The sequence below is a fragment of the Tachyglossus aculeatus genome, chromosome X5 (assembly GCF_015852505.1).
Source record: "Tachyglossus aculeatus isolate mTacAcu1 chromosome X5, mTacAcu1.pri, whole genome shotgun sequence".
NCBI lineage: Eukaryota > Metazoa > Chordata > Mammalia > Monotremata > Tachyglossidae > Tachyglossus > Tachyglossus aculeatus.
In genome coordinates, this window is record NC_052097.1 from 13,545,588 (window position 1) to 13,558,026 (window position 12,439).

Consider the following 12,439-nt stretch of genomic DNA (forward strand, 5'->3'; position numbering starts at 1 on the left):
TCCGTGTCATGGCAGAACTGACTCTATGAATGTTTTCCCTGGTGTTGAGCCCTGGCAATTTGTGATCACGAGAGACTGAACATCTCCTTATTTGATCATCTTTCGAAATAAGTGTACCTTTTCGTGGGTCTAGCCTGTTTTAGATATGGTCTTGCCTGAAGGTGGGAGGTTAGAATAGCTGTGTTCTCAGAGACCCTTTCAGCCTTATGATTCCATTATTTTCTGTCGTTATTTTCAGTTCCAAAATGGCAGAAGAGGATCCCTATATGTTGGGAGTGTCTGATCCGGTAAGTGCTATCGTACTTCATACCTAAAATTGTTCCCAAATATTCTCGACCCCTCCTTCCCCTCTCCATCCCCCGCCTTACCTCCTTCCCTTCCCCACAGCGCCTGTATATATGTATATATTTTTGCATGTATTTATTACTCTGTTCATTTATTTTACTTGTACATATTGATTCTATTTATTTTATTTTGTTAATATGTTCTGTTTTGTTGTCTGTCTCCCCCTTCTAGACTGTGAGCCCACTGTTGGGTAGGGACCGTCTCTACATGTTGCCAACTTGTACTTCCCAAGCGCTTAGTACAGTGCTGTGCACACAGTAAGCGCTCAATAAATACGATTGATTGATTGATATTTTTCCGTAATGACCATAATGTATCATACTCTCCCAAGTAAGCGCTTCGTATAGCACTCTGCACACAGTGAGTGCTCAATAAATGTCATTGATTGATTGCTCCAAATCAGCAGAACTATAAATGGAGTCAAGCTTTCCCAAAGGAAGAATATGTTTCTGATGTATTCAGTTTTTTTCCTACAGAATTTAAGTGGTCAGTTATAAAAGGTCAGGGAAAAGACCCCAAGTAGGATTTTCCTTAGATCATTTTTAAAAAGTGAGAGGACCAGAGATTACTTCGTTCAGTGTTTAAACTACCTTAAAGTTTGTCTCTCTTTTTAAAAATTTATTTAGGGAATTATGCAAGTACAAATAATAATGGCACTTTCCCCCAAATAATAATAATAAGTAATAATTTTGGTATTTGTTAAGCGCTTACTATGTGCCAAGCACTGTTCTAAGCATTGGGGGAGATACAAGGTAATCAGGTTGTCCCACATGGGGCTCACAGTCTTAATCCCCATTTTCCAGGTGAGGTAACGGAGGCACAGAGAAGTTAAGTGACTTGCCCAGAGTCACACAGCTGATAAGTGGTGGGTGCGGGATTAGAACCCGTGACCTCCGACTCCCAAGCTCACGCTCTTTCCACTGAGCCACGCTGCCAAATGGAGTACTCTCTGTTGCCTTTGAAGCATATTTCTTGTCCCCATTTTATACCGTAGAGGAGTTACACCCAACAGGAAATCTAAAGAAGGAATCAAAATTCAGGCTTTGTAAAGCAAAATTAATTTTTTTTTCTTTGCTTTTTAAAGTAGGCACTGCCTTGAAATGCACTGTGTGATTTCCCCGCCCCCACACCAAACTCTAAATCGAGGAGGGTGTGTCCTTTCCAGGGAAAATGTGTCATTTCACTTTAGAAAGAAAGTTAAACGGGGGTAGCTCTAGGAATGTTTTCTTGGTTTGACAGGTGTTTGGCCACTCAAAATGTCAAAACCTTCGTTTTACCTTTCACTTTCAATGTCCCGTCTCTGAGAATTAAAGCTAAAATCTAACCTAGCCCATAGGCATTTCTGCTTGGTTGAAAACCATGCTTTCCTGTCTGTACACAGGAAACCTCTTTACCAACAAAAGCCTGTCCTCTGTACCAACACAAGAATAAAAGCTTTCATCTTGAAAGTTTTTTCTGTCAGCAGCGTCTTCGTCGGCAAAGGGAGTGGAACATTTTCGAATTCGTTCGCTCTAGCAGATTTACTTGGGTTCAAGTCCCGGCTCTGCCAATTGTCAGCTGTGTGACTTGGGGCAAGTCACTTCTCTGGGCCTCAGTTGCCTCACCTGGAAAATGGGGATTAAAACCGTGAGCCCCCCGTGGGACAACCTGATCACCTTGTAACCTCCCCAGCGCTTAAAGCAGTGCTTTGCACATAGTAAGCGCTTAACAGATGCCATCATCATTATTATTATGGTGATGATTTACTTTCCACTCATCCCTCCCCCAACCCTATCCCAGTTTTTGATGAGTTTTCCAATTCTTCGACCTTTCTTGAAGCGAGGGAGCTGTTCTGTATAGGAAAATATTTCAATTATCGCCTGGCAGTAAGTGTCGAACAGCTCAAGAAGCCGTCCCACGCCGAAATAGCCACCTCGCCCCGACTTTCCAGAGCCATCCCGGCCTTTAATCAGTCCTCACTCTACGTAGCTGCTCGTCTTTCAGGTCTTTGGGCCCGGCCAGCTGCGGTGAGTCTGAACAGGAAATGTTCCCACTGGTAGATTTTCATATCTCTCCCCCCAGGCTGCTGAGCTAGTGAGCAAACTGGTGCTGACTCATATCTTCTCCCCTTTTAAAGTCAGTTAAAGTTCAGAAAGACATATGGTTAACCAGTGGAGCTAGATCAAGATAAGGGAAAGGAACGAGAACCTTGAGTTTTCCTGGGAAAAGTCCAGGAAGTCCTAGAGGACAGCTCATAATTAACCTAGGTATTTTCAAAGTGAAGCGTTCACCAGGAAATATGTGAAATCCCGTGTGCGTTTGAGAGCCTGTACGTTCGCTGCACGGGAGAGGCGGAGTGAACGGCCCAGAAGTGAGGGATTGTCTGTTGAGAGTAGCCCATCAGTGGTGAAGTTTTCTGACCAAATAACTCCCTAGAGTGTCTCCTATGGTTTCTTTTTAATTGGTATTTATTAAGCGCAAAGCACTTAAGCGCTGTGGAGGTTACAAGGTGATCAGGTTGTCCCACGGGGGGCTCACAGTCTTCATCCCCGTTTTACAGATGAGGGAACTGAGGCCCAGAGAAGTGATGTGACTTGCCCAGAGTCACACAGCTGCCAAGTGGCGGAGCTGGGATTTGAACCCATGACCTCTGACCTCCAAAGCCCGGGCTCTTTCCACTGAGCCACGCTGCTTCTCTCTGGTTGGCAGGCTCAGCAGGAATCCTAAAAGGACGTGACCAAAATGGGCCAAAGGAACTGCAGTAGCTGTGGTCACTTTGGCCCTAAATAGGTTTTGTAAATATATTTCTTGCGTTGAACTTCACACCGCACCCCATCCCTTTCCCCCCACTCACCCATTCCACCCAGTGAGAACAAGACTGGCGGGGCCAAAAAGAACGTGAACCACTGGCACAACTTTGATCCTGAAGCTCCAGGATCAAAGTTCATTCCATGTTTTGGGTGGGAGACACCATTATTATATGGATGTCCACTAATTTCCACTTGGCAAAGAGCCTCACCATTCCCATGCTGGGCCATTCTCGCAGCTTAACGGGCACTGACTGGCTCCCGAAGCCATGTGTGTGGCCCCCAGAAGCATGTGCATTACCCTTCCTGGGGGCATCTCTCCTATCGACAGTGGCTAATCCTCCATCAATTAGCAAGTGCAAGCAAGGATTTATCAATTAATTATTGATTATTGTTTCTTCTGGAAGATTAATGAATGAGTAAGGCTCAAGGCAGATGATCTATATACAGTGTATTAATTCCATGACCGGGAATACTGTTGCACACGTGAAGTTCTGAACTGTTACCCAGAGCTTAGAACAGTGCTTTGCACATAGTAAGCACTTAATAAATGCCATTATTATTATTATTATTATTATTATTACCCTGGTTGCACGTTCAATTTTCGATTTGATAAAGACTGTAGATATAGCTAAATCAACACCTTGGTATTCAGGTTAGCCCCACAATCCCTTCCACCCCACAGCACTTACCCCACAGCCATACTTTATTTTGTCTTATTTCACTTACTTATTTTTATGTTATTTAGGATTTATCTTGTCTTTTGATTGGACTGTTAGTACTAATTGTATTTTGTGGCTGCCAGAACGGGGCTTTTTCAGGGTCACAGCTGATACCATTCCAGCCAAGGCTTCTCCTTCCCTGGCAAGGGTTTTTTTGGGGTAGTAATAATAATAATAATGATGGCATTTATTAAGCGCCTACTATGTGCAAAGCACCGTTCTAAGCGCCGGGGAGGTTACAAGGTGATCAGGTTGTCCCACGGGGGGGCTCACAGTCTTAATCCCCATTTTACAGATGAGGGAACTGAGGCACAGAGATGTTAAGTGACTTGCCCAAGGCCGGGATTTGGACCCACGACCTCCGACGCCAAAGCCCGTGCTTTTTCCACTGAGTAGAGTGGGAGAGGACAGGTGAGGGTGATCCTCTTCGCCACACTTCCCTCGCTGCGTGTCTGTAGGATCACTCACTCCCTTTCCTAAGATTCCTGGGCCTCAGCCCTGGGAGCGCTTGAATGAATCCAGCCCTTGAATGCAGACACACATATACATGTTTTAACTAGGCTCTGACCCCAGAAACAGATACACAGTGAATAAAATCATGTTTCCCGCTGTCCACGTTCAGTCTGGAGTGACTTCGGGTGGGCTCCAGAGGAAACAATTTCATTGGCTCGAGAGGCAGCTAAAACCAACCCTTTCCCCACCCGAAGATTGGCAGTGGAGCTATGGAAGACCCTTGTTCCGTCGGGAATTTGTCAGACCTCGAAGTCGTCCGCAGGGACCTGACTTAATTAGCTGTGGAGTCACCCAGATTGATTCATTTTCCCTGCCTCGGCATTATTATGATAAGGCTAGGCTACACCAATGCGGATGTCATTCAGTTAATGGAGCCCCACGTGGGACAACCTGATCATCTGTAAAATGGGAATTAAGACTGTGAGCCACCCATGGGACAACCTGATCACTCTGTAACCTCCCCAGCGCTTAGAACAGTGCTTGACATATAGTAAGCGCTTAACAAAAAAACATCATCATTATTATTATTATTGTTCTTATTATTATTATCAATCAGTGGCTTCCTGTGGGCAGAACACTGTACTAAGTCCTTGGAAGAGTACGGTACTATAGAGTTGGTAGGCATGTTTCCTGTGCACAAGGAGCTTACAGCCTAAAGGGGGGATAGACATTAATATTAATTAATTAATTAATTAATTAATTAATTAATTAATAATTACCTCCTCCAGGAGGCCTTCCCAGACTGAGCCCCTTCCTTCCTCTCCCCCTCGTTCCCCTCTCCATCCCCCCCATCTTACCTCCTTCCCTTCCCCACAGCACCTATTGTATATATGTATATATGTTTGTACATATTTATTATTCTATTTATTTATTTTACTTGTACATATCTATTCTATTTATTTTATTTTGTTAGTATGTTTGGTTGACAGACACTCTCTGTCTCCCCCTTTAGACTGTGAGCCCACTGTTGGGTAGGGACTGTCTCTATATGTTGCCAACTTGTACTTCCCAAGCGCTTAGTACAGTGCTGTGCACACAGTAAGCGCTCAATAAATACAATTGATTGATTGGTTGATTAATATAAATAAAGTATGGCTGTGTACATAAGTGCTGTGGAGTGGAAGGGGTTGTGGGGCTAACCTGAATACCAAAGTGTTGATTTAGCTATATCGACAATCTTTATCCAACTGAAAATGAACGTGCAACCAGGGTAATAATAATAATAATGGCATTTATTAAGGGCTTACTATGTGCAAAGCACTGTTCTAAGCTCTGGGTAACAGTTCAGAACTTCACGCGTGCAACAGTATTCCCGGTCATGGAATTAATACACTGTATATAGATCATCTGCCTTGAGCCTTACTCATTCATAAATCTTCCAGAAGAAACAAGTGGGCCTTGCAGATCATTTTAAAAAGATCATTTAAATGCTTTCCCAACCGTACTAGCTTCCTAGTAGTAATAATAATAATGATGGCATTTATTAAGCGCTTACTATGTGCAAGGCTACTGTTCTAAAAGCTGGGGAGGTTACAGAGTGATCAGGTTGTCCCACGGGGGGGGGGGGGGGGGTCTCAGTCTTAATCCCCATTTTACAGATGAGGTCACTGAGGCCCAGAGAAGTGAAGTGACTTGCTCAAAGTCACACAGCTGACAATTGGCGGAGCCGGGATTTGAAACCCCGATCTCTCACTCCAAAGCCCGGGTGCTTTCCACTGAGCCACGGAGATACATCTGACAGAAGGGAGCATCCGTTAGTTGTATTTATTTTCAGGCCGGAATAGTTCCTGCGTGTTAGTGTCTTGCCGGCTACATCTAAAGAAAATCTGAGATCTGAAACTGTGAATTATACTTTAGACTCAGAAATGGAGAACACTACTCTTTTCAGAGTACTCAGTTCTTAGATAACATATGTTTGGCCTGTATGTTTTAAATTAGAAGGCTGTAAAGACATTTAGGGATGTTTTTCTGACAATACACAATTCTCTGGGAAGGGGCAATGAGATTTTGGGAAAAAATGGATTTGTGCACACACAGAGCAATGGGCAAGGAGCGTATCCTGTAGCAGGACCTTTCTTTTAGGATCAGAGCACCAGCATTAAAGAAGAAAAGAGTGGTAGTAGCAGTAGTATCGATTAAGCTCTTACTGCGTGTAGAGCACGGAACTAAGCATTGGGAAAGAATGAGACACGGTCTCTGGCCCTCAGGAAGCTTATAATCTTAAAAAAATGCAGTCTGAGCCACTTCAAACTGTTGGAACCAGACTTATGGTTGTGTTATCATTAAACAATGAGTGCGATCTATTTGCGTAGTACAGCCTAGTTTGGAGGAAAAAATTAGTAAATGTTAGCTAACCCTAATTAGAATCATTTCCATGACCACTTGCAGTATGTTTTTATGGTGTTCATTTATTCTTAAAAGGCTGTTAGGTGACTACTAAGTTGATGCCCCCAGAAGAAATTCTTAGTTTGTACCGTCATTGTTTTGTACTCCAGTATATATGAATTTAACTTTGAAAATTTCTCTACTGCAGATGTTTCCTATGGAGCACTTCAATATTGGAATAAGTGCCATACTTAATAATTCAGGATTTTCATCTGAGTTACCACTCCCAACAGGTAAAAATATCTTCCGGTCCATTTCGTTTATATTTATTTGTCTTTTTGGAGGGTGACTTTGAATTTTGTTTTCATTATTTATGAGTCTCTAAGCTGTCCATTTCTTTTTTGAAACATAAAGTCATTTCAGTTGTTACCGAATTGAGGCTCACTGAAATTTTGAGTTTGAAGATTTCCACAGACTTTTCTTCTGGAGTCCAGAGAGCCAGATTGTCTTAAAATACCCAAATTTCATCACCAAAAAATGTAACCTGCACAAAATTGTTTCCTGTTAGATTCATTCCTCTTGAGCTTTGTCGTCTCACAGTGCAGTTCTGTTTTGCTTATCTCCCCTCCTCAACTCCCTCCAGTTGCTCTTAATTTTACCTCTGCTCCGTACAAAAAGCATCAAGCAAAATACTCTTGCACACCCCCTTTTCTCTCCTTACTTATCTCCCCTCTTTGCCTGCTCATCACCAGTCCCAAGCATTCTTTTCCACTGTCCCTCACTTTCACCTCTCTTGCTTCTCATTCCAAGTCTATCCCCTCCCCTCCTTGTCTGGATTTTGGAAGGGCTTTGAAGGTGGGATTCAAAGGCCTAAGAAAATCCATGCCCTCCTCCCCTTGTCTGGATTTTCTTCCGCCTTTGAATCCCACCTTCAAAGCCCTTCCAAAATCCCACCTCCAAGGCTTTTCCTGATTCATTTTGTCTTCTCCCCAGGTTATATCCTCCCAGCTACCACTTCATTGCTTTGGGTCTCACAACCATCTATAGCACTTTGGAACATTATGGTTTCGTGGACCATTTCAGCACTTAATTCATTCCCATCCTTTTATTCCTCTTAACTAAATAATTTTGATGCCAATCCCCTGTTATTGACCCCTACACACCTCTCTGTTTTTAATTAACCAATGAGAAGCAGCGTGGCTCAGTGGAAAGAGCCTGGGCTTCGGAGTCCGAGGTCATGGGTTCAAATCCTGGCTCCGCCACTTGTCACCTGGGTGACTTTGGGCAAGTCACTTCACTTCTCTGGGCCTCAGTTCCCTCATCTGTAAAATGGGGATTAAGAATGTGAACCCCCCGTGGGACAACCCGAGCCCCCTCCTTCCTCTCCCCCTCCTCCCCCTCTCCATTTTCCCCGCCTTACCTCCCATATTTATTACTCTATTTATTTTACTTGTACTTATCAATTCTATTTATTTTATTTTGTTAGTATGTTTGGTTTTGTTCTCTGTCTCCCCATCTTAGACTGTGAGCCCACTGTTGGGCAGGGACTGTCTCTATATGTTGCCAACTTGTACTTCCCAAGCGCTTAGTACAGTGTTCTGCACACAGGAAGCGCTCAATAAATACGATTGATTGATTCCCTTCCCCACGGCACCTGTATATATGTATATATGTTTGTACATATTTATTACTCTATTTATTTTCCTTATACATATCTATTCTATTTATTTTATTTTGTTAATATGTTTGGTTTTGTTCTCTGTCTCCCCTTTCTAGACTGTGAGCCCACTGTTGGGTAGGGACCTTCTCTACATGTTGCCAACTTGTACTTCCCAAGTGCTCAATAAATTGATTGATTGATTGACAACCTGATCACCTTGTAACCTCCCCAGCACTTAGAACAGTGCTTTGCACATAGTAAGCGCTAATAAATGCCATCATTATTATTATTAATATTATTAAGTGTTAGGGTTTTAATGCCATCACAGACCACTTGTAAATTTTCAAGCCCTGACATCTCTTCCCTCATTCCAGCTCTGCATCTGGACTCCCAGCTTTGTGGTTGTCTCACAAATCCCTTTAATATTTTCTCCCCTGGAGGCATCTTATCCTGACTCGTAATTTAGGGTGTAATTTCAGGGTGGTCTTTAAATCCTTTCTTGCAAAATGTCCAAACTGTATTCCAGTCCTGCCTTCTTTTCCTGTAGTGAATGTTGCCCTCCCCAACTCCATCCCCCTCCCCCGGCCCAGACTGTGAGCTTGTTGTGGGCAGGGGTTGTGTCTGCCTACTCTTTTAAATTCTATTCTCCTGAATAATAATAATGATGATAATAATAATAATAATAATAATAATAATAATGGTAGTTATTAAGCGCTTAGTATGTGCAAAGCACTGTTCTAAGCTCTGGGGAGGTTACAGGGTGATCAGGCTGTGCCGGGGGCTCACTCTCTTAATCCCCATTTTACAGATGAGGTGCTGAGACACAGAGTAGTTAAGTGACTTGCCCAAAGTCACACAGCTGACAATTGGCAGAGCCGGGATTTGAACCCATGACCTCCGACTCCAAAGCCACGCTGAATACTTACTGCACACTGTAAGCGCGCGATACAATTGAATTCATTCATTCATTCAATTGTATATTTTTAGCGCTTACTGTGTGCAGAGCACTGTACTAAGCGCTTGGGAAGTACAAGTTGGCAGCCTATATGAATGAATTAATGAAATCCACACTCATTGAAAATAAGCATGTTTGTCACCTCACAATGTAGAGTCCAAGGCATGCCCTTTCCACCAGTAGGTTCAAAGCCCAAAGCGAAAATAATTTGCCTTTTCTCCTACCATAGCTAGCTCATATCCCACCCTCAATTACTTTGTCTGTCCCATCATCTTTCCGGATTTAATCATTCTATTGTATTTGTGAAGCACCATGGCTTAGTGGAAAGAGCCCGGGCTTGGGAGTCAGAGGTCGTGGATTCTAATTCCGCTCTGCCACTTATTAGCTGTGTGACTCTGGGCAAGTCACTTAACTGCTCTGAGCCTCAGTTACCTCATCTGTAAAATGGGGACTAAGACTGCGAGCCCCATGTGGGACATCCTGTTAACCTTGTGTCTATCCCAGTGCTTAGCACATAGTAAGCGCTTAACAAATACCATCAGTATTATTATTATTTGGTAAACTGAATATGCGGGTTGAATGAGAGTGACGAATTGAAGATAAGGCCAAGCTCATGGGTAGATAAGGTCAAAGTAGGAATATGAAGTGTTTTCTTTTGAACCTACTAAGTTGGTAGGACATCTGAGTAGATATTGGGTCTGACCTGATTATCTTGTATCTAAGAACTTAATGAATGCCATATTATTATTATTATTATTATTATTATTATTCATTCATTCATTCAATCGTATTTATTTAACACTTACTGTGTGCAGAGCACTGTACTAAGCGCTTGGGAAGTACAAGTTGGCAACATAATAATAATAATAATTATTATTACTACATATATTTTGCTCTCCCTCTTTCCATGGTTACTCCTTTACGATGGGAGTAGGCCTTTTTTATGCTCACCGTCTTATTTCCTGGTCCCAATCCCTTCCCTCTCTCCCTCTTCTTCCACACTGTGCTATATGCTCAGAGCAACCTAACTGGTGAAAACTTGAACTGGCAAATGAATAAGTTGATGGGGGGTGAGAGAGAATCCTAGCCATCACCCCCCCCACAAACACACAAAAAAATCTACCTCTCCCTCAAAACTCTATAAAGTACTACGACTCTCTGAAATCCACCTCCAGCCTCCCAAAAGTGTTTTGATTTCTTAAACCCGATAGCGAAAGACTGTGTTTTGTTATGCAAGTATGTTCTGCGGTGGGACAACACAATACTCAGCATAGTGCAGTTTACATGACATCCTCAAGTGTTGTGTGTCTTTTCTTTTTAGCTGTCTTTGTCCAGTTTTGGTTCTTCCGGTAAAAAACAAAAACAGTTCTCTTACAAACTGTGTCTGAGGATGTTTCCCTTCATTTTGTTAGTTCAACATGCCTCTCCTTGTGGTCTACCATATGTTCAGTTCCAGGTTTGAGCGGGGAAGATGACAGATAGTCCTCTACCTTGAGCAGCTGAGAGTAAATTTCCTGGCCCTTTCTGCCTTGCCTGTGTAATTATTAGACAGAAAAAAGGAATTAAATCCATGATCCTCTGAGATCTTGCCCATTTAAGTCCTAGTTCAGTTTCCTGTGTTCGACTGTATCTTTTGCTGCTTTGGTGGCTTCTGAGCTTCCCAGGAAATTTGAGATACAGTGTTTCTATCCAGAGTGTTACCATTCTCTCAACACTGATGCATATTTACAAATGCAAGGCTTCAGTTTTGTCCTTGGAAGATGTGTCCATCTTTCTCCCGCAGTGCCCTGGACACCATTCACCAGGCATCCTGGGGTAGAATTTTTCTTCGGGTGTTTATCATTTAAAGCTAAAGTGAGAAAAAGAGGAGTAATTAACAAGAAAAATTAAACATCATAGTCATCTCAACAGATTCTCTGTGACTAGAGCTTCGTTTTAGAAATTATTTTGCCGTAATGTAATAATTTTTTAAACCAAACTAAAACTGAAACCCCCCCCATTTCCAGCCACCCTTCCCCTTCTTTTCTAAAGGCAACACTAGTCAGCAGACGTTTAGAGGTATGTCTTGCAGCTGAACTTTCCATGGGCAATATTGAGAGAAAGATATATAAAATACTTATAATTTTCTGTTATATACTTTATTAGTCTGCATTTGTATAAATTTTAAGAAAACCAGAGTCCGAAAGTGTTGCTAGCTTGGTTAGCACATATTTAAATATTATTCATTCCGTCAGTCATATTTATTGAGCGCTCACTGTGTGCAGAACACTGTACTAAGTGCTTGGGAATTACAAATCGGCAACATATAGAGATGGTTCCTACCCAAAAGTTCCTAATCACCATGGTTCAGTTTCCAGTCTTAAAAGATTTGAAAGTTTCCCCTCACATGACTCTTACCTAATCTGGCTTGATGTTAACAAGATAACATCTACTGAGCAAATGCATTTGATTACTTCAAATTTGAAGATTGTGGGGTGTATGGAGAAAATGTCAATACCTTGTCAAAGTTGTCATTCCTGTTAAGTTCAACTGATTCAAATTTTTCTGAAAAATTTTTCTGAAAAAAAAAAAAACATACAGGAGCAGAATTTTTCAAAGTTTATTGCCTTGTGTTTTGTGAAAAGGTATTGATGTCATTTCAAAATTGGCAAAGTAGCCAGGGAATTTTTTTTTTGATAGTTTTCCTGTCAAGGTTCAATTTTACTGATTAGAAATTGTTTTATTTGCATTTTCTAAGTCAGTAGAAAATTGTGCATTACACATTTTCCTTAAGGCTACACTAAATGGTCTCATATGAATATATGAGTATATATACTATATATATAGTCATATATGTATATTCATATATATATGAATATATGTTGGCAATATATATGTTGCCAACTTGTACTTCCCAAGCGCTTACTACAGTGCTCTGCACACAGTAAGTGCTCAATAAATACGATTGAATGAATGAAAGTAAAAGGAAAGTTTATAATAGGATTGAAACTAGGGATGCAAAGAGGACATCTTAGGGCAGTTTCAATAAATTGACAAATTGCTCCTGTCCATCCATTCAATACTGGAAATAGCCAAAGTGGGGCAAGTACCATCATTTTCAGAAGACTTCTCTGTTAGTGACTTTTTCAGTAAT

General features: G+C 41.8%; 1 protein-coding gene across 1 annotated transcript in view; it reads left to right on the forward strand.

Moving 5' to 3' along the window:
* Positions 1 to 209: 209 nt before the first annotated feature.
* The window catches only part of NFKB1 (nuclear factor kappa B subunit 1), a 157,594-nt gene continuing 145,364 nt past the window's right edge, over positions 210 to 12,439 (forward strand). The window contains exons 1-2 of the mRNA XM_038769255.1: positions 210 to 287; positions 6,900 to 6,984. Coding sequence (XP_038625183.1) covers positions 246 to 287; positions 6,900 to 6,984 — 127 coding nt within the window. The 5' untranslated portion in view covers positions 210 to 245. The remainder of the gene's footprint in view (positions 288 to 6,899; positions 6,985 to 12,439) is intronic.